At 40.0% G+C, this 22,503-nt stretch overlaps 1 protein-coding gene across 12 annotated transcripts in view; it reads right to left on the bottom strand.

The window, feature by feature from the left end:
* tns1b (tensin 1b) overlaps window positions 1–22,503 on the bottom strand; it is a 362,081-nt gene that overhangs the window by 95,670 nt on the left and 243,908 nt on the right. For all 12 annotated transcript variants that reach the window (XM_061918387.1, XM_061918396.1, XM_061918397.1 and 9 more), the window contains 6 exons: window positions 20,123–20,173; window positions 19,928–20,050; window positions 12,228–12,292; window positions 7,085–7,168; window positions 1,429–1,541; window positions 1,281–1,341 (listed from right to left, as the gene is read on the bottom strand). In XM_061918387.1, coding sequence (XP_061774371.1) covers window positions 1,281–1,341; window positions 1,429–1,541; window positions 7,085–7,168; window positions 12,228–12,292; window positions 19,928–20,050; window positions 20,123–20,173 — 497 coding nt within the window. The remainder of the gene's footprint in view (window positions 1–1,280; window positions 1,342–1,428; window positions 1,542–7,084; window positions 7,169–12,227; window positions 12,293–19,927; window positions 20,051–20,122; window positions 20,174–22,503) is intronic.

Genomic DNA, 22,503 nt, shown 5'->3' with positions numbered 1-22,503 from the left:
AGAGAATAATTTTGCCACACCTTGTCATTGGTACTTCAACTTTACTACTTCGTGGTTTTCCATGACCTTTTTTCCATAAGCCTACTGTTTCGCCTTGTTCTACTGCCACCCAGTGGCCAAAACAAATCCACAGAAAGTATGCTTTGAAACCAAGTGACACTCTATGGCAGGGGTCGGGAACCTTTAGAGCCAAAAAGCCAAATATTTTAAAATATATTTCCGTAAGAGCCATATAATATTTTTTTTAACACTGAACACAACTAAACACGTGCATTTTTAAGTAAGACCAACATTTCTAGAGTATAATAAGTCTCTTATTCTTTGTAATAACATTGTTATTCTGAAGCTAACCGTGGAGGGGGCGTGGCCTGCGGGCCTGCAGCGACAGGCGCGTAGACGGCCCACCTGGGCCTTGTTATCTAATCACCTGTCGCTCTGTTATAAGCAGCAGCCAGGAGGAGGGACTGGGTTGGGGCTGGAAAAACTATTGCCTGAAAGCAACTGAGAGACTAATTGAAAAATAAAACAATATTGTAACCTTGCAACTGGCTCTCATGTCAGTGCTTGGGGGTCTGAAGAACCCCCAGGAGGGCAAGCCTTACACCAACCAATAATAAATAAATAACTTCTTACCATTAACGCAATTTCTTGAACGGGTGCGGTAGAAAACGGATGGATGGATAAAAAATGCATGAGAATGTTTTATATTTTGAACATTATTTTTAAGACTGTGATTACAAGTGGAATTATTCATTACTTATCATGTTAAGCAACGTCAGCTCAGATCTATCAGAGAGCCAGATGCAGTCATCAAAAGAGCCACATCTGGCTCTAGAGCCACAGGTTCCCTACCCCTGCTCTATGGGAATCTTCCCCAAGTTGAGGTCCGAGGACAGTTTTCTACGAACACCACAACTCTACAGTCTTCTTCCAAATCCACTCAAGTCTAACCTTAGCGACAGAAACCAGCAGTTCCTGTCCGGCCCTTCAGAATCCGCACAGTCTCTGGAAAATTGTGCAGAACTCCACAAAAAAAAAACCCGCCTTGTTTACTTGTTTCATTGCTCCCGAGTTACACATAACAGTAGAAAAAAGAACACAGGAACTGGGAGGCGAGTTAAATATAGCAATTGGAAGAAAACAGTGTGTGAACATGAACAAGTTAGGCTGTGATTAAAAATTACTTTTAAAATTATTCCTTTTATTGTCCAAAAAAAGAAAGATCTCCTTTCCTGGATTCTTGTTCGGCATTTGGTTCGGGTTAGGTTTTTAAGACTTACTAGATTCCAGATGTGTAGACGGGCTGCATGGCCTGGTATATTTTGAGGAAAGGACGGCATCCTAAAAAAAACCGAACACTTTGTTAGAACATTTTGGCGAAACCTGTGGCAAACGAGCTCCGGTGGACATTTGGCGAGCATGAATGACCTCCTTTCGACTCAAAGTTGGGTATCCCGTGCAAGATGACGTGGTGGAGGAACAAGGGTTTGTTGTTGATCTTGATGTGTCCACTGAGCAGACCGCTGAAGTACTCCACATACCTTCAAGGGGGGAAAAAAACAGCTGTTGAATTCAACCTTGCAGAGAAAGTTGCTCCATCACCTTCTTATTGTCAGGCTTGCCACTGATTGTTTCTGTTTTAGTTTTTCCTCTGCGTGTGTTTAGTATTTTCTGTCCTTAGGCCCTGTCAGCACTCTTATTTTGGTTTAGCTTCCTGTTTGTGCTGTTTTCCCTCAGCTGGGGCTAATTGGCACCTGGCCACACCTGGTGTCAATCAGCCCGCGCCTATTTTACCTGCTTCCATCCATCCATTTTCAACCGCTTATTCCCTTTCGGGGTCGCGGGGGGCGCTGGCGCCTATCTCAGCTACAATCGGGCGGAAGGCGGGGTACACCCTGGACAAGTCGCCACCTCATCGCAGGGCCAACACAGATAGACAGACAAAATTCACACTCACATTCACACACTAGGGCCAATTTAGTGTTGCCAATCAACTTATCCCCAGGTGCATGTCTTTGGAAGTGGGAGGAAGCCGGAGTACCCGGAGGGAACCCACGCACTCACGGGGAGAACATGCAAACTCCACTCAGAAAGATCCTGAGCCTGGATTTGAACCCAGGACTGCAGGACCTTCGTATTGTGAGGCAGACGCACTAACCCCTCTGCCACCGTGAAGCCCTGTTTTACCTGCTTTAATAATAATAATAATAATGGATTAGATTTGCCCGATTGTAGCTGAGATAGGCGCCAGCGCCCCCGCGACCCCAAAAGGGAATAAGCGGTAGAAAATGGATGGATGGATGGATAGATTTATATCGCGCTTTTCTAATTGTTAGATACTCAAAGCGCTCACAGAGAAGTGGGACCCCATCATTCATTCACACCTGGTGGTGGTAAGCGACATCAGTAGCCACAGCTGCCCTGGGGTAGACTGACGGAAGCGTGGCTGCCAGTTTGCGCCTACGGCCCCTCCGACCACATTCATTCATCATACATTCACCAGTGTGAGTGGCACCGGGGGTAAGGGTGAAGTGTCCTGCCCAAGGACACAACGGCAGCGGTTTGGATGTCAATATGTGGGAAGCGAACCCGCAACCCTCAGGTTTCTGGCACAGCCGCTCTACCCACTACGCCATGCCGCCCCTTTGTTGGGTGGGGCGGCATAGCTCGGTTGGTAGAGTGGCCGTGCCGGCAACTTGAGGGTTGCAGGTTCGATTCCCGCTTCTGCCATCCTAGTCACTGCCGTTGTGTCCTTGGGCAAGACACTTTACCCACCTGCTCCCAGTGCCATCCACACTGGTTTAATTGTAACGTAGATATTGGGTTTCACTATGTAAAGCGCTTTGAGTCACTTGAGAAAAGCGCTATATAAATATAATTCAGTTCAATAATTCAGTTTGTTCCTCCAGTCAGTGCTGGATTATTATTATTATAGATGCAGAGATGGAGGCAGGCATGGAGTGAGAAAACATGATTTCATTTAAAACACTAAGAAAAAAAACAACAAAGGGTACAAACAAAAAGCGCGCACGTGGGCGGATAACAAACAAAAAGGCCTAGCGTGGAAGCTAACAGGTATCTAGCAGGAAAACTGAAGTCGTACTTGTAATAAGAAAACAAACTTGTTAGCAGGGAACAAAAGACAATGAGCTACAAACTACTGTTGGGACGGCGTGGCGCAGTGGGAGAGTAGCCGTGCGCAACCCGAGGGTCCCTGGTTCAATCCCCACCTAGTACCAACCTCTTCACGTCCGTTGTGTCCTGAGCAAGACACTTCACCCTTGCTCCTGATGGGTGCTGGTTAGCGCCTTGCATGGCAGCTCCCTCCATCAGTGTGTGAATGTGTGTGTGAAAGGGTAAATGTGGAAGTAGTGTCAAAGCGCTTTGAATATAGCTTACCGCAACGCTGCATAGACAAAATATGATACGAAACGACAGGTTGCAACGACAAAAGCGACATGCAATACATACAATAATCCAGCACTGACTGGAGGAACAAAGCAGGTAAAATAGGAGCGGGCTGATTGACACCAGGTGTGGCCAGGTGCTGATCAGCCGCAGCGGAGGAAAAACAGCACACAGGGAGACAAACAGGAAGCTGAACCAAAATAAGAATGCTGACAGGAACTAAGGACAGAAAATACTAAACACACACGGAGGAAAAACTAAAACACAAACAAACTGTCAGTGACAAGCCTGACACTTATGTTGGTTTGATATTCACTACTGTATACTACTTTATATCGTGTGCAAACCCACGTTGTGTAGTCCCTAAATAAAAACAGAATACAATGATTTGCAACCTATATTCAATCAAACAGACTCCAAAGACAAGATATTTAATGTTACAACTAAGAAACCTTTTTTTTTTTTTTGCAAATAATCATTAACTTAGAATTTAATGGCAGCAACACAATGCAAGAAGATAGCACAGGGGCATTTTTACCACTGTGTTACATGGCCTTTCCTTTAAAGGCCTACTGAAATGAGATTTTCTTATTTAAACGGGGATAGCAGGTCCATTCTATGTGTCATACTTGATCATTTCGCGATATTGCCATATTTTTGCTGAAAGGATTTAGTAGAGAACATCCACGATAAATGTCGCAACTTTTGGTCGCTGATAAAAAAAGCCTTGCCTGTAACTCATCTATGTAAATCAACCATTATAAATACACATCAGTAGGGTAAATGAACCTCTTCAACATATTTGTTTCTGGGTGTTGTTGATAAATGGCTTTGGCTTTGCATAGTAGAGTTTTAACTTGCACTTACAGATGTACCGATGAACTGCAGTTACTGACAGTGGTTTTTCTGAAGTGTTCCTGAGCCCATATGGTGATATCCTTTACACACTGATGTCTCTTTTTGATGCTGTACCGCCTGAAGGATCGAAGGTCCGTAATATCATCGCTTACGTGCAGTGATTTCTCCAGATTCTCTGAACCTTTTGATGATTTTACGGACTGTAGTTGGTAAAATCCTTAACTTCCTTGCAATAGCTCGTTGAGAAATGTTGTTCTTAAACAATTTGCTCAGGCATTTGTTCACAAAGTGGTGACCCTCGCCCCGTCCTTTTTTGTGAATGACTGAGCATTTCACGGAAGCTGCTTTTTATACCCAATCATGGCACCCACCTGTTCCCAGTTAGCCTGTTCACCTGTGGGATGTTCCAAAATAAGTGTTTGATGAGCATTCCTCAACTTTCTCAGTCCTTTTTGCCACCTGTGCCAGCTTTTCTTAATGAGCTAATATCTTCTAAAAATAATAACGTTTTCCAGTTCGAGCGTTAAGTATCTTGTCTTTGCAGTCTATTCAATTAAATATAGGTAGAAAAGGATTTGCAAATCATTGTATTCTGGTTTTTATTTACAAATTTAAAAAATGTGCCAACTTCACTGGTTTTGGGTTTTGTCCTTTAAAACTGACTTTGAAAAAACGTTGCAAAATAGTTGAATTTGTAAATTGTTGGATCCCTGTTGTTGGTTGGGAAATGACCACATTTCAATGGTCAAATCAACGTCAGAACCTGACATTGAATAAACGTCGTCAAAAAGCATTTTGTTTCAACGTCATATTTGTGTTGTAGAATATTGGTTGGGAAATGACCAAAATTAAATAGTCAAATCAACATCAGAACTCAACATTGATCAAACGTCGTCAAAAAGCCTGTTGTTCCAACGTTAGGTTTGAGTTGTTCAACGTCAGGACCTAATTCGACAAGTTCTCAACATTGTTTCAATGTCTTGCGCCTGCTGGGAAATGTAGAAACCTTCACTAAAAAATAGATTTTTCAGGGCTGTAAACCATTTGTCAAGACTTGGACTTGGGCATGGATTGTTTTCCTGAGGTGCAAAGCGAAAGTTGGAGCGGGCAAGCCGTGAAGGTAATCACATATTTTATTTTAACACTATAACTACAAGCGAAAGGCGCTCTCAGCAGAGATACAAAAACTTATCTATGAAACAAAACTATCTCAAAGGCAAAACTATGAACATAGAACAAAACACTTGCACAATGGCAAAACTATGAACAACTAAAACAACAACACTTACTGTGACGAAAAAGGAACATGGGTCTTTTGCATGGATACATGGGTGTGGAGGGTGAGTAGAACATACTTGCCAACCCACCCGGATTTTACGGGAGACTCCCGAAATTCAGGGCCTCTCCCGAAAACCTCCCCGAAAATATTTTCTCCCGAAAACCTCCCGAAATTCACGCCCCCTCCAGCTCCATGCGGTCCTGAGTGGGGACAGCCTGTTTTCACGTCCGCTTTCCTGTTATATAAACAGCTTGCCTGCCCAATCACGTTACAACATCTACAGATTTGAATAAAAAACTGCACACACAAGGAGACGAAGCAGAAGAACGAGGAAGTTACAGCCATGGCGACGCCGTCTGTAACAGAGTGATTCTATGTTGTCTGTCGCCATCTCCTGGTGAATGTTGGCTATAGTGTTATGGGGTTGCTTTTTGATTGGCCAACGATTTACGTGGTGTGGCGCACCTGACGGCAAGTGACTCTCGCCAGTATGCAAATGACAGAACAAAGGTTACTCAAATAGTGAAAGGTAAGTGTTGTTGTTTTTTTAGTAACCAGCAAGCACAGTACAGTTAGTAGAAATAAATAGTAGTGTTTTTATTACTGTGCATGTGATAGGTGCCATCGGAAATTCAACTATTTCTGTTATTTATATATATATATAATGAAATAAATATATATAGATAGAATTCATTGAAAGTCAATTATTTCATACATATATATATATATGAAATACTCGAGTTGGTGAATTATACTCGTCCCCTCTTAACCACGGCCCCTCCCCACCCCCGACCACCCCCCACCCCCCGAAATTGGAGGTCTCAAGGTTTCCAAGTATGGAGTAGAAGGTGATAGATGGTGACGTTGCCAGGCTGACTACCTTGCAACTGTGGCTTAAATAATACTGTGGTGATTAGTGAAAACAGGTGCGTGACATGGGGACAAAGTGAAAACTAATGGGTTGCTATGGTGACAAAACAAAGAAAAAGTGCACAAAGAGTCCATAAACAAAACCGAACATGACTACAACAAAACATGATCACACAGACATGACACCATTATTTACATTTCTTAGGAAAAAATGTTGCTTTACTATACAAACTCTTTGATTAACAAACTCTGTTCAAGAACCAATTAAATTCATAAATCGAAGCTCCATTGTACAATATATATATTGGAAAAAATTCAACTAATACTATTTTGGGTGAAAGTGATCATTTCTTTAGGTAATTTTGTGAATTATAGTTATATAGCATTTTACTCTAGTGACTCAAAGCACTTTATAGTGAAACCCAATATCTAAGTTACATTTAAACCAGTGTGGGTGGCACTGGGAGCAGGTGAGTAAAGTGTCTTGCACAAGGACACAACGGCAGTGACTAGGATGGCGGATGCCGGGATCGAACCTGGAACCCTCAAGTTGCTGGCACGGCCACTCTACCAAGCGAGCTAACGCCATTTTGGCATCTAAAGTCTTTGTGAGACAGGTCACTCCTGGGTCAGTCTCCTAATATAAACAAACAGGGGAGGGGGACTGACCTTCTCTGAGAGGGTTGACCCACAGGAAGCACTTTATCTTCATAGAAGCGCTTCATGGCAAATCTGTCCAGTGCCTGGTCTGCGCTGCATTTAGACACAACACAGGTGGTTTGGTCCAACCGGCTCAAACACAACTTTACATTCTCAATGAATTGTGCAACAGTACGCCTGAACAATCGAATAAGATGCAATGCAAAAAGCTGTATCAAAACATCTATCTTTAATAAAATATGACCGAGTTTTACGGACTAGAGAGCATACCGGTATATAAGATGCACCCCCAAATCATTTTTTTACATACAACTGGACTGGACTATAAACCAGTATATGTTGTGAAATTAGTTATTTTCTACATGTTTATTTACATACTTTAATTGTTTCCAAACAGTGCCTGTAAAAAGGCAGTAAAACGGCTGATCAAACAAAACAGAAGTCCTCGTCATGGTCCGACTACGCTGCAGAAACTAGCTCTCCAATCAGCTAAACAGACTCAATAGCCTTACGGTGACGTTTTGGTGAATTTACTGAGGAATTTGTGAAACTGAAACAAGACCAAAAAAATTACCAATATTCACTAATGCTAACAACGCTTGCTTGATTACATTACGATAGAACAGGGGTCGGGAACCTTTTTTGGCTGAGAGAGCCAAGAATCCAAATATTTTCAAAAAGTATTTCCGTAAGAGCCATATAATATTTTTTTCAACACTGAACACAACTAAATGTGTGTATTTTAAGTGAGACCAACATTTCTAGAGTATAATAGGTCTCCTATTCTTTGTAATAGCATTGTTATTCTGAAGCTAACTGTGGAGGGGGTGTGGCCTGCGGGCCTGCAGCGAGGTGGGGTGTTGCCAGGATCGGCCTCGAAATCAGCGACAGGTGTGTAGAAGGCCCACCTGGGCCTTGTTATCTAATCACCTCTCTCTCTGTTATAAGCAGCAGCCAGGAGGAGAGACGGGGTTGGGGCTGGAGCCAGAGCGCGAGCGAGAACGAAAGAGGAAAAGACAATTGCTGGAAAGAAACTAAGAGACTTATTGAAAAATAAAACAATATTATAACCCTGAAACAGGCTCTTATGTCGGTGCTTGGTGGTCTGAAAACCCCCTAGGAGGGCTAGCCCTACACTAAACAATAATAAATAACTTCTTACCATTTACGCAACTTCTTGAACGGGTGCGGTAGAAAACGGATGGATGGATTAAAAATGCATGAGAATGTTTTATATTTCGAACTTTTTTTTTAACACTGTGATTACATGTGGAATTATTCATTACTTATCGTGTTACGCAATGTCAGCTCAGATTTATCCGAGAGCCAGATGCAGTCATCAAAAGAGCCACATCTGGCTCTAGAGCCATAGGTTCCCTACCCCTGCGATAGAACGTACAAATATGCATGGAAAAGCTCCGACAGACATCACACATGGGACGGTTTAATAAGTATGAATTGTTTTAGTTATATTGTATATTTCACTCCACGGTGACGTTTTGGTGAATTTACTGAGGAATTTACAAAACTGAAACATCATAAAAATAATGCCCTTGTAAGTTAATAATACAAACACAGACACATATTAGCTATTGTTAACGAAGCTGTTGTCATTACATTACGATAGCGCGTACGAATATGCATGAAAACACTCCTACAGACATCACACAAGGGACGGTTTTAAACAGTTGTAGTTATATTGTAAAACTTACAAAACATGCTTTGAATTGACTTAGACAAACTTTAATGACCCACAAGGGACATTTTTCTAGATATGATGAATAAAGAATCTATACGAGTAAAAACAATATCGACGGCCAGAAGACGGAAAATAAAAGCACGAGTGGAAAGACACTTCAGCACCTGCAGTGAGCAAACTTTTCTAAAAGATAGCGCCATAACAAGACCAATACAACACTATCTCAACCTTTTTGCTTGTTCTTTTGTTGTTGTTTTTTCTCACTTTTTAATGGCCTCAGAGCAAAGAAAAATCCATAAATTAGCCGCACCATCTTATAAGCCGCGGGTTTCAAAGCGTAGGGGAAAAGTAGCGGTTTATAGTCCGGAATTTACGGTAATAATACTATGAAAGAGATACTAATTTAGTGTACCTTATTTTTTGGACTATAAGCCGCTACTTTTTTCCCACGCTTCGAACCCTGCGGCTTATGAAACATTGCGGCTAATTTATGGAGTTTTCTTCCCTCGTGGAAGGACACTTCAGCACCTGCAGTGAGCAAACTTTTTTTAAAGATAGCCACAGCAGCACAAACAATACAACCCGTTCCCAACTTATTTGTTTGTTTGTTTGTTGTTGTTTTCTCACTTTTTAATGGCCTCAGAGCAAAGAAAAATCCATAAATTAGCCGCACCATCTTATAAGCCGCGGGTTTCAAAGCGTAGGAAAAAAGTAGCGGCTTAAAGTCCGGAATTTACGGTAATAATACTATGAAAGAGATACTAATTTAATATACCTTATTTTTTGGACTATAAGGCGGTACTTTTTTCCCACGCTTCGAACCCAGCGGCTTATAAAAGGTTGCGGCTAATTTATGGAGTTTTCTTCCTTGATGGCCATTATGTTTTTTAATCATTAAATAACTTTTAACAGAGACACTGAAAAAGTGGGTTATTAATTGTGCTATGGCGCCATATTTTGGACGAGCTTGTTCACTTCAGGTTGAAAATGTACTTCGTGTTTTGTGCCTTCAAGTGTTTTTTTCTACTATTCATCTATATTGGTTCTGCTCGAAACAATGTATCATTCATTACTCCAAGAAACGTTTGTAAATTTTACAATATAACTAAAACAATTCATTCTTACTAAACCGTTCCACGTGTGATGTCTGAAGGAGCGTTTTCATGCATATTTGTACATGTTATCATAATCTAATCAAGCTAGCGTTGTTAGCATTAGTGAATATGAGTGAATGTTGGTAATTATTTTTGTCTTGTTCCAGTTTTACAAATTCCTCTGTAAATTCGCCCAAAAATCCCCGTGGAGCTATCGAGTCCGTTTAGCTGAGTGGAGAGCTAGCTTCCGCAGCTGGTGAGTCCATGACGATGACTTCTGTTTTGTTTGATCAGCCGTTTTACTGCCGTACGACAGGCACCATCTGGAAACAATTAAAGTATATAAATAAACATTTACAAAATATTTCATACCAGTGTATATCTGCGGCTTATGGTCCTGAGCGGCAAATAAATGTAAACAAAAATATATACCGTATTTCCTTGAATTGCCGCAGGGCATATAGTATGCGCCTGCCTTGAATTACTGCCGGGTCAAACTCGCTTCCCAAAATAAATAGCGCATGCTCGTGACCTTTCATAATTTTCAAAATGGAGGAGGCTGATTTCAATACCGATAATTTTAAATCCTTTAAAGGGAAGAAGATTAAGAGCTATTCAGTAGGATTTAAGGTCCAAGCTTACATCACACTCAAATGTTTACTGCATACCTTTGGTAAGTGTCGTAGTGAGAAGAGGTTTTAAAGGGGAACATTATCACCAGACCTATGTAAGCGTCAATATATACCTTGATGGTGCAGGAAAAAGACCATATATTTTTTTAACCGATTTCCGAACTCTAAATGGGTGCATTTTGGCGAATTAAACGCCTTTCTGTTTATCACTCATGCGGTGATGACGTCAGAACGTGACGTCTCTGAGGTAATACAGGCGGCATTTTCATTTTCAACACATTACAAACACCGGGTCTCAGCTCTGTTATTTTCCGTTTTTTCGACTATTTTTCGGAGGGTGTAACAACACTAACAGGGAGGGATTCAAGTTGCACCACTGGCAAGAAATCTGCCGCCAGACCCCCATTGAATGTGCCAGAGTGTCTCCACATTTGACCGGCGATGCTAAGACAGACATGGCACAGAGATGTATGGATAACCTGCAGATGCATTTGCAACGATTAAGTCAACTAAATCACAAAGGTGAGTTTTGTTGATGTTGACTTATGTGTTAATCTGACATATTTGGTCGCGGCGTGACTGCCAGCTAATCGATGCTAACATACTACGCTAATCGATGCTAACATGCTATTTACCGGCGGTGCTAAAGCAGACATGATACAGAGATGTATGGATAACCTGCAGATGCATTTGCAACTATATTACGTTTCCTTCCACCCATATTTAATGCGAAAAAAACACTTACCAATCGATGGATTCAAGTTGCTCCCGTGTCAAGAGATGTGAAAGTCCTGCTCATTTGGTCCGCACATTTTACCGGCGATGCTAACGCAGCTATTCGGCCATGCTATGGCTATGAATAGCATCAATAGCTATTCGCTCAATAGCTTCAGTTTCGTCTTCTATACTTTTATACTCCAACCATCCAGTTCAATACATGCGTAATCTGTTGAATGGCTTAAACCGCTGAAATCCGAGTCTGAATCCGAGCTAATGTCGCTATATCTTGCTGTGGTATCTGCCATTGTTTGTTTACATTGGCAGCACTGTATGACGTCACAGGGAAATGGATGGTGGCATCGCAAATAGCGAAAATCAAGCACTTTAAAGCTTTTTTTAGGCCAATAAAATTTTGAAAAAAACTTCAAAAAATACAACGAGCCACTGGGAACTGATTTTTATTGTTTTTAACCCTTTTGAAATTGTGATAATGTTCCCCTTTAAAATAATCAGCGCATGCTTACTTTTACCGCATGCCTTTGGTAAGCACGGGAGTGAGAGGAGGTTTTAAATTAATTAACGCCCCTTGCGGCAATTCAAGGAAATACGGTATATATATATATTTTTTTTAATTTGGTGGGAGGGGCTTAAATACCGGTGCGCTCTATAGCCCGTAAAGTGTGGTATGTTTATTGTGGTTGTAATTTGCAGTCACTGACATACTAATAAAACAAATCCATAACAAGTGCAATTTTTTAGCACCTATTAGCCTTTTCATACAAACAGGAAAAAAAAAATAGGAACAAGAATGTTTGTTTATATCAGACAAATTGGAAGTTACATAAAAAATTACTTGCGAGTGAGTCTTATCGTAGCTGTTGGACTAATTATTTGGAGTCATGCAAATGTGGACAAATGTGCTTATAATTTAACAGAGAGCAAATGTGAGCCTTAATTTTTTTTTTCCCCCTGCAGCCCTCGTACTTCAGTTATCAGATGTTACCCACCTGGCAGATATATTGCTGTAATGCATATATGCAGCCACCACCACTCCAGTTCTGCCTCTGTTGCCCTGAAAAGGAATCAGTCAGACGAGAGTGAAAAACAAACTTCATCTGTTCCTAGCACGATTATTACATAATAGACAGTCGTGGTCAAAAGTTACACCTCCAAACATATTGCTGGGTATTGTAGTCAAACAGCTAAATGTCTGTTTCATCTGACATCACACGGACAAAGATAAGACCTTCTGTTTCATCTGTGGTCACACTGCAAAAACTGAAAACTAAGTAAGATGAAATATCTTAAATAAGTGTGATATTTGACTATTTTCTGTCTGATAAAATAATTCCTCTCTCCAAGCAGACTTTATGTTAGAGCAGGGGTCGGGAACCTTTTTGGCTGAGGGAGCCGAAAAGCCAAATATTTTAAAATGTATTTCCGTAAGAGCCATATAATATTTTTTTTTAACACTGAACACAACTAAACGCGTGCATTTTTAGGTAAGACCAACATTTTTAGAGTATGATAGGTCTCTTATTCTTTGTAATAACATTGTTATTCTGAAGCTAACTGTGGAGGGGGCGTGACCTGCGGGCCTGCAGCGACACGTGCGTAGATGGCCCACCTGGGCCTTTTAATCTATTCACCTGTCGCTCTGTTATAAGCAGCAGCCAGGAGGAGAGACTGGGTTGGGGCTGGAAATACTATTGCTGGAAAACAACTGAGAGACTTATTGAAAAATAAAACAATATTGCAACCCTGAAAAAGGCTCTCATGTCGGTGCTTGGGGGTCTGAAGAGCCCCCAGGAGGGCAAGCTCCACACTAACCAATAATAACTAAATCACTTCTTACCATTAACGCAACTTCTTGAACGGATGGATGGATTAAATATGCATGAGAATGGCTTATATTTTGAACATTATTTTTAACACTGTGATTACAGTGAAATTATTCATTACTTATCGTTTTAAGCAACATCGGCTCAGATTTATCCGAGAGCCAGAAGCAGTCATCAAAAGAGCCACATCTGGCTCCCGAGCCATAGGTTCCCTACCCCTGGGTTAGAGTGTTTATGTTATGATCCGAGGCCCGGATCATACATTATTTGGTTTTTGAGTCCTTTTGTGTATCTTGTTTGTTCTTGGACTCTTCCGATTCTTAGTTGGTGTACTTCCTTCTTCATTCCGTTACCATGGTTTTGTATTTATTCCACCTGCTACTTTTGGTTGACGCGCACCTGTGTTTTGATTTCTGCCTGTATTCAAGCCCTTTGTTCAGTCTGGATTCTTTCTGTCACATTGGAAACGCATTTTGGATCCGCGTTTTGTCACCCCAGGATGCACAAGGATCAGACAGGCAGGAATACGAGGTAAGACTTGATTTAATATACAAAAATAAAAGAACACTGGTGCAAAACAGGCGAAAGAAAAGGCGTGCCGAACGCACGGTAAGCTAAACTAAAACTTAGCATGGAGTCCAAGAATCCAACAGTAGCGTGCCGAGCGCACGAGAAGGTAAGAAGCTACTTAGCAAAGATACAAAGACTTAAAAGTGCCAACGTGAGTGTTGCATGAAGCAAACAAAGAATCCAGACTGAACAAAGGGAGAAGGCAGGCTTAAAGGGGAACATTATCACAATTTCAAAAGGGTTAAAAACAATAAAAATCAGTTCCCAGTGGCTTGTTGTATTTTTTGAAGTTTTTTTCAAAATTTTACCGGTCGCGGAATATCCCTAAATAAAGCTTTAAAGTGCCTTATTTTCGCTATCTTCGAAACCACTGTCTATTTCCCTGTGACGTCATACAGGGCTGCCAATACAAACAACATGGCGGTTACCACAGCAAGATATAGCGACATTAGCTCGGATTCAGACTCGGATTTCAGCGGCTTAAGCGATACAACAGATTACGCATGTATTGAAACAGATGGTCGGAGTATGAAAGTATTGAAGAAGAAACTGAAGCTATTGAGCGAATAGCTATTGACGCTATTCGGCCATAGCGTTGGTGTACCTAATGAAGTGGCCCATAGCATGGCTGCCTTATTAGCATCGCCGGTAAAATGTGCGGACCAAACGATCAGGACTTTCGCATCTTGTGACACTGGAGCAACTTAAATCCGTCGATTGGTAAGTGTTTGTTTCGCATTAAATGTGGGTATCTAGTTTCAAATGTACATACAGCTAGCGTAAATAGCATGTTAGCATCGATTAGCGTAGCATGTTAGCATCGATTAGCTGGCAGTCATGCCGTGACCAAATATGTCTGATTAGCACATAAGCTAACAACATCAACAAGACTCACCTTTGTGATTTCGTTGACTTTATCGTTGCAAATGCATCTGCAGGTTATCCATACATCTCTGTGCCATGTCTGTCTTAGCATCGCCGGTCAAATGTGAAGACACTCTGGCACATTCAATGGGGGTCTGGCGGCAGATTTCTTGCTTGTGGTGCAACTTGAATCCCTCCCTGTTAGTGTTGTTACACCCTCCGACAACACACCGACGAGGCATGATGTCTCCAAAGTTCCAAAAAATAGTCGAAAAAACGGAAAATAACAGAGCTGAGACCCGGTGTTTGTAATGTGAAAATGAAAATGGCGGGTGTGTTACCTCGGTGACGTCACATTCTGACGTCATCGCTAAAAGACCGATGAACAGAAAGGCGTTTAATTTGCAAAAATTCACCCATTCAGAGTTCGGAAATCGGTTAAAAAATACATGGTCTTTTTTCTGCACCTACAAGGTATATATTGACGCTTGCATAGGTTTGGTGATAATGTTCCCCTTTAAATGCAGGCAGAAATCAAAACACAGGTGCGCGTCAGCCGAAAGTAGCAGGTGGATCAAATACGAAACCATGGTAACGGAACAAAGAAGTGCACCAACTAAGAATCGGAAGAGTCCAAGAACAAGCAAGATACACGAAAGGACTCAAAAACCAAATAATGTATGATCCGGGCGACGGATCATAACAGTTTACTTGTTTTAAAGGGGAACATTATCAGCAGACCTATGTAAGCGTCAATATATACCTTGATGGTGCAGAAAAAAGACCATCTATTTTTTTAACCGATTTCCGAACCCTAAATGGGTGAATTTTGGCGAATTAAACGCCTTTCTGTTTATCGCTCTGGGGGCGATGACGTCAGAATGTAACGTCGCAGAGGTAACACACCCACCATTTTCATTTTCACATTACAAACAGCTGTTATTTTCCGTTTTTTCGACTATTTTTTGGAACCTTGGAGACATCATGCCTCGTCGGTGTGTTGTCGGAGGGTGTAACAACACTAACAGGGAGGGATTCAAGTTGCACCACTGGCCCGAAGATGCCAAAGTGTCTGCCGCCAGACCCCCATTGAATGTGCCGGAGTGTCTCCACATTTGACCGGCGATGCTAAGGCAGACATGGCACAGAGATGTATGGATAACCTGCAGATGCATTTGCAACGATAGTCAACGAAATCACAAAGGTGAGTTTTGTTGATGTTGACTGCCAGCTAATCGATGCTAACATGCTACGCTAATCGATGCTAACATGCTATTTACCGGCGGTGCTAAAGCAGACATGGCACAGAGATGTATGGATAACCTGCAGATGCATTTGCAACTATATTACGTTTCCTTCCACCCACATTTAATGCGAAACAAACACTTACCAATCGACGGATTTAAGTTGCTCCAGTGTCACAAGATGCGAAAGTCCTGATCATTTGGTCCGCACATTTTACCGGCGATGCTAACGCAGCTATTCGGCCACGCTATGGCTATGAATAGCGTCAATAGCTATTCGCTCAATAGCTTCAGTTTCTTCTTCAATACTTTCATACTCCAACCATCTGTTTCAATACATGTGTAATCTGTTGAATCGCTTAAGTCGCTGAAATCCGAGTTTGAATCCGAGCTAATGTCGCTATATCTTGCTGTGGTATTCCCATTGTATGTTTAAATTGGCAGCACTGTGTGACGTCACGGGGAAATGGCCAGTGTCTTCGCAGAGAGCCGAAAATAAGGCACTTTAAAGCTTTATTTAGGGATATTCCGAGACCGGTAAAATTCAGAAAAAAACTTCAAAAAATACAACAAGCCACTGGGAACTGATTTTTATTGTTTTTAACCCTTTTGAAATTGTGATAATGTTCCCCTTTAAGGGTTTTGGTCCTAAATGATCTCAGTGAGATGTTATGACCTATATTGAGTAAAAAAAAATGCTCGAAAGTATTGTTGTCCAAATGCACAGGAAGGCGGGGAAGAAGAGGGGAAAAGGTGGCCAAAATGGTCAAAAGTCTCAATTTTGTCCAAAATAGTCCCACGAGTCCCGTCGCCGCAAAAAATGTCCAAAACGAACCCAGCAAAGTCCCACGGGAAGTGAGGGAGAAAAGTTACAAAAGTCGTCAAAAGTCCCCAAAAATGTTCAAAACACCAACCCAGGTTCGAGTCCCACAAGTCAAAAAAGGAAAGGACTTAAAGGGGCGCCTTGAGGAACTGCTCAGTTATGTCAATCACAAAATCGGACCCCAGTGGTCCGAGGTCACCAGCAAGGTCAAACTGTCGATACGACAAGAGTGTTTTCAGGAATGCGCTGCAAAAATGTCCGTCCCCGAAGTCTTGAACTGAACTCGGCGGGGCCCCTGCCATATAAGCGTCATGTGGAATGAAAGCATGAGAACATGACACACGGCCTTCTTCCTTAGTAACAAGGATCAAAACTTCCAGCCTCACAACACTTACCCTGGAGAGAGAAAAAAAAAAAACAAGAGCAGTTGATATAGCAACAGTCCTGTTTTTAACCTCCTTGAGGGAACATCTTGGAATGACGAACAGTGGTTTGGGATCACGGTGGCCATGATTATGTTACGCAACACACACACACACAGATGTACTTTGACTAATTTGGGACGCCAGGCCAGTAGTTGTCTAGTTTAGATGCTGCATGTTGCTAATAGGACGGGAACGGTTAAACACGCCAATGGACCGGGACAAACATAAGAAAATATTAGTTGTTAAGGATGAAAATAACCTGCTGTTTGTATTTTTCTAACCAACACAGAACACCGTAAAAAGCCAAAAAATGTGGCTTTAAAGACACGGAAAACAAGACTGCAAACCTCAGGGGGAGTAGGTGGTCCCAAGAAACACCAACCACACAATTTAGTTTCTTAACCATTGTTGAAGTGCCAAAAAATATGTTTCTCAGCTGTGGTCCGTAGGGTTGCGATATACTTTTCCACCACTTGTGGCAGTAGTGACGATCTCACACCAATAAAAAGAAGTCTAAAGCTAAAGTCATAAAAGTTTCTTAAGCGCAAAAACTATGAATAAAGTAATGAAATGGGGTTTTCATTTGCACTTTAACTTTATTGACGGATTATCTAAGAATTATATCATATTAATATTATGACAAAAAATATATGTTTCTAAGCTAGGTTTGCAATAGACGTTTCCACCACTTGTGGCAGCAGTGACAATCTAAACAAAAGAAGTCTAAAGTTAATCCTGGAAGTTTCTCAAGCACAAAAATTATGACTAAAGTGGTAAAGCTGGGTTTTCATTTGCACTTTAATTTATTGACGGATTATCTAAGAAAAACAAGTTATTAATATTATGACAAAAAATATCTGTTTCTCAGCTGTTGTCCGTAGGGTTGCGATACACTTTTCCACCACTTGTGGCAGTAGTGACAATAGAAAGAAGTCTAAAGCTAAAGTCATAAAAGTTTCTTAAGCGCAAAAACTATGACTAAAGTAATGAAATGGCGTTTTCATTTGCACTTTAATTTTATTGACGGATTATCTAAGAATTATTATCATATTAATATTATGACGAACAATTCTTGTTTCTCAGCTGTGGTTCATAGGTTTGCAATAGACTTTTCCACCACTTGTGGCAGCAGTGACAATCTAAACAAAAGAAGTCTAAAGTTAATCCTAGAAGTTTCTCAAGCGCAAAAATTATGACTCAAGTAGTAAAGCTGTGTTTTCATTTGCACATTATTTTATTGACGGATTATCTAAGAAAAACAAGTTATTAATATTATGACGAAAAATATCTGTTTCTCAGCTGTGGTCCATAGGGTTGCGATACACTTTTCCACCACTTGTGGCAGTAGTGACAATCCCACACCAATAAAAAGAAGTCTAAAGCTAAAGTCATAAAAGTTTCTTAAGCGCAAAAACTATGACTAAAGTAATGAAATGGGGTTTTCATTTGCACTTTAATTTTATTGACGGATTAACTAAGAATTATTATCATAGTAATATTATGACAAAAAATATATGTTTCTAAGCTGTGGTCCATGGGTTTGCAATAGACTTTTCCACCACTTGTGGCAGCAGTGACAATCTAAACAAAAGAAGTCTAAAGTTAATCGTAGAAGTTTCTCAAGCGCAAAAATTATGACTAAAGTGGTAAAGCTGGGTTTTCATTTGCACTTTAATTTTATTGACGGATTATCTAAGAAACAAAAGTTATTATTTTTACAACAAAAAATATCTGTTTCTCAGATGTGGTACATAGGGTTGCAATACACTTTTCCACCACTCGTGGCAGTAGTGACAATCTCAGACAAACCAAAGAAGTCTAAAGCTAATCATTAAAATTTCCCAAGTGCGAAAATTATTATTAAAATGGTGCAGTCTTGTTTTCATTTGCACTTGAATTTTATTGACGGATTATCTAAGAAAAACAAGTTATTAATAGTATGACAAAAATTATCTGTTTCTCAGCTGTGGTCCATTTGGTTGCGATACACTTTTCCACCACTTGTGGCAGTAGTGACACTCTCACACCAATAAAAAGAAGTCTAAAGCTAAAGTCATAAAATTTTCGTAAGCGCAAAAAGTATGAATAGAGTAATGAAATGGGGTTTTCATTTGCACTTTAATTTTATTGACAGATTATCTAAGAATTATTATCATATTAATATTATTGCAAAAAATATATGTTTTTAAGCTGTGGTCCATAGGTTTGCAATAGACTTTTCCACCAATGTGCGATGTCTGTAAGAGTGTTTTCATGCATATTTCTACTTGCTATTGTGAGGTAATCAACCTAACATTACTGTAATTTATATGCTGACACGTTTACAAGTGCCCGTGTTATTATAATTAACTTAAGATAGCGTTCTTTTTGTATTTTTTTAGTTTTGTAAATTCACCAGGACTTCGCCGTAAAGTTATTGAGTCTGTTTAGGCGATTGGAAAGCTAGCTCCCGTAGCTAGTGGGTCCATGACGACGACTTCTGCTTTGTTTTATCAGCCGTTTTACTGCCGTGTGACGGACACCGTTTGGAAAACAATTAAAAGGTATGTAAATAAATATTTCCAAAATCTTTTTGTGTAAATAACTAATTTCACTACGTATATAGTCCGGTGTGGTTAATATATGGAAAAATATGTTTTTTTAGTTAAAAAATGTAGTCTCTATAATCTGGAAATACGGTCAATGGTTTTTTCATGCATTTTCATGAGTATTTTCTTTCGCAGTGTATTTAATTAGTATTCATTTTCTGTATTCAGCCTGACCTAAGCCCTGATCCTGATTAACTGTACGTAGGTTTGATATAATTATTGAATATGATAGAAGGAAAGAGTTAAATTAATAATTCAGTGTAATATTTGAGTGGTCCCCGAGTCCCTCTGTAGTGGAAAATGTGGGCCCCCAGGTAAAAAAAAGATCTAAAGGTTGTTACCACGGTCTTACCTTATTGTGTATGACCACCACATTGTGGCTGTCTGCACTCAGCCAAGTGTCCATGGCCTTGCAGATGCTGCAGATTTTATCCAGAGCTGGTGCATGGTGATCAGGCCAGCCAAAGTCCAACACCTGCAAGACCAACATCCTGGTCTATGAGGTGACTCCCAATGAGCGGAAATAAACAACAATGCTGATATTTACCTTTGAATGAAGTTGACTGATGTCGTAACGCTTCTCGCTGAGGTTGAAGAGCTGGGGAAAGCAGAAAGAAAGCCGTGATTGCACATTTGTTGTTTCGCCATGCGTTCCATTGTCATGTGATAACTGACTACATTTGTCACGTGGAACTGGGGCTGGGCGATATATCGATATACTCGATATATCGATATCGAGATATTCGAGGATATGTTCTCACGCGGTTCCTTTTAGCTACGGGCATTACACGACAGGATCTTCCCAATCTTTGTTGTCTCTCATTCTCACAGACAGCAAGCGCACCTTCTTACATACCTCACACACGTATACGCCCTCGCGGAGTAGAGAGGTAGCAGCATTAGTAACGTTAGCTGTGGTGAAAGTGGTAATACGAAAGAAAGAAGGTACCAATCTGGTAACAAATGAAGGACGAATTAATTCCCAAGAAAAACAGCAGGGGGTCCGTCGTCTGGCGGTGGTTTGGCTTCAAGCTGGAAGATGTCGAACAGAAAACCGTAGTTTTTCAAGTGTGGGGCAAAAGCGTTGCTACAAAAAGTAGCAGTACTGCTAATATGTAGCATCATTTGAAAAGTCACCCGCTAGATCAGGGGTCACCAACCTTTTTGAAACCAAGAGCTACTTCTTGGGTACTGATTAATGCGAAGGGCTACCAGTTTGATACACACGTAAATAAATTGCCAGAAATTGCCAATTAGCTCAATTTACCTTTAGTAAATAAATCTATATATATATATATAAAAATGGGTATTTCTGTCCGTCATTCCGTCGTACATTTTTTTTTTTCCTTTTACGGAAGGTTTTTTGTAGAGAATAAATGATGAAAAAAAAACACTTAATTGAACGGTTTAAAAGAGGAGAAAACAGGAAAAAAAAATACAATTAAATTTTGAAACATAGTTTATCTTCAATTTCGACTGTTTAAAATTCGAAATTCAACCGAAAAAAATGAAGAGGAAAAACGAGTTAATTTGAATCTTTTTGAAAAAATTAAAAAAAGAATTAATGGAACATCATTAGTAATTTTTCCTGATAAAATTAATTTTAGAATTTTGATGACATGTTTTAAATAGGTTCAAATCCAATCTGCACTTTGTTAGAATATATAACAAATTGGACTAAGCTATATTTCTGACAAAGACAAATCATTATTTCTTCTAGATTTTCTAGAACAAAAATAAAAAAAAATTCAAAAGACTTTGAAATAAATTTGATTCTAAAGATTTTGTAGATTTGCCAAAATAATTTTTTTGAATTTTAATCATGATAACTTTGAAGAAATATTTCAGATATATTCTTCGTCGAAAAAAACAGAAGCTAAAATGAAGAATTAAATTAAGATGTATTTATTATTCTTTACAATAAAAAAAATTATTTACTTGAACATTGATTTAAATTGTCAGGAAAGAAGAGGAAGGAATTTAAAAGGTAAAAAGGTATATGTGTTTAAAAATCCTAAAATCATTTCTAAGGTTTTTCTCTAAAATTGTCTTTCTGAAAGTTATAAGAAGCAAAGTAAAAAAATAAATACATTTATTTAAACGAGTGAACACAAAGTCTTTAAAATATTTTCTTGGATTTGCAAATTCTGTTTGAGTTTTGTTTCTCTTAAACTCAAAAAATGTCGAGCAAAGCGAGACCAGCTTGCTAGTAAATAAATAAAATTTGAAAAATAGAGGCAGCTCACTGGTAAGTGCTGCTATTTGAGCTATTTTTAGAACAGGCCAGCGGGCAACTCATCTGGTCTTTACGGCCTACCTGGTGCCCGCGGGCACCGCGTTGGTGACCCCTGCGCTAGAGAATGAAGAGTGCTTACTCCGCATGTCAACATCTCCATTCGGTGCCACACCAACAAAGTGGCAAGGCAACCATTCCCACATCAACACCGTATGCAAAAAATAGTCAACAACATAAGGAGATAACGTCCGCAGGAACCTACCACATAGCGATTTGATTTCCTTTTATGCAGCTCATTTTTATTTGACAGTTATTGAAATATCTTGTGTGACATCATGCACAAAAGTGCACTTTATTTGTTTTAAACTTTTGTAGTGGCGTTCTGTACGAAAAGTGCACTTTAATTTAGTGTCGTTTTGATATATGTCATCTTAGTGACATCATGCACAAAAGTGCACTCATAGCTTGTTTTAAAATGTCTCCGACAATCTTGCACTTTCTGTTTTGAAATGACATGAATGTTTGTGCCACTGCTTAATAACTGTTTAATAAATACACTTTTAGTTGTGATTTCCCTCTCTGCATGAAAGATTAAAATGAGCATATATTAATGCAGTATGAAGAAGAATGTTTTAATGTAGACACATAGAATCATCATACTGCTGTGATTATATGCATCAAGTGTTCATTCA

Source organism: Nerophis ophidion, linkage group LG13 (genome assembly GCF_033978795.1).
Source record: "Nerophis ophidion isolate RoL-2023_Sa linkage group LG13, RoL_Noph_v1.0, whole genome shotgun sequence".
In the NCBI taxonomy this organism is placed as follows: domain Eukaryota; kingdom Metazoa; phylum Chordata; class Actinopteri; order Syngnathiformes; family Syngnathidae; genus Nerophis; species Nerophis ophidion.
This window is presented reverse-complemented; position numbering and strand designations above follow the sequence as displayed.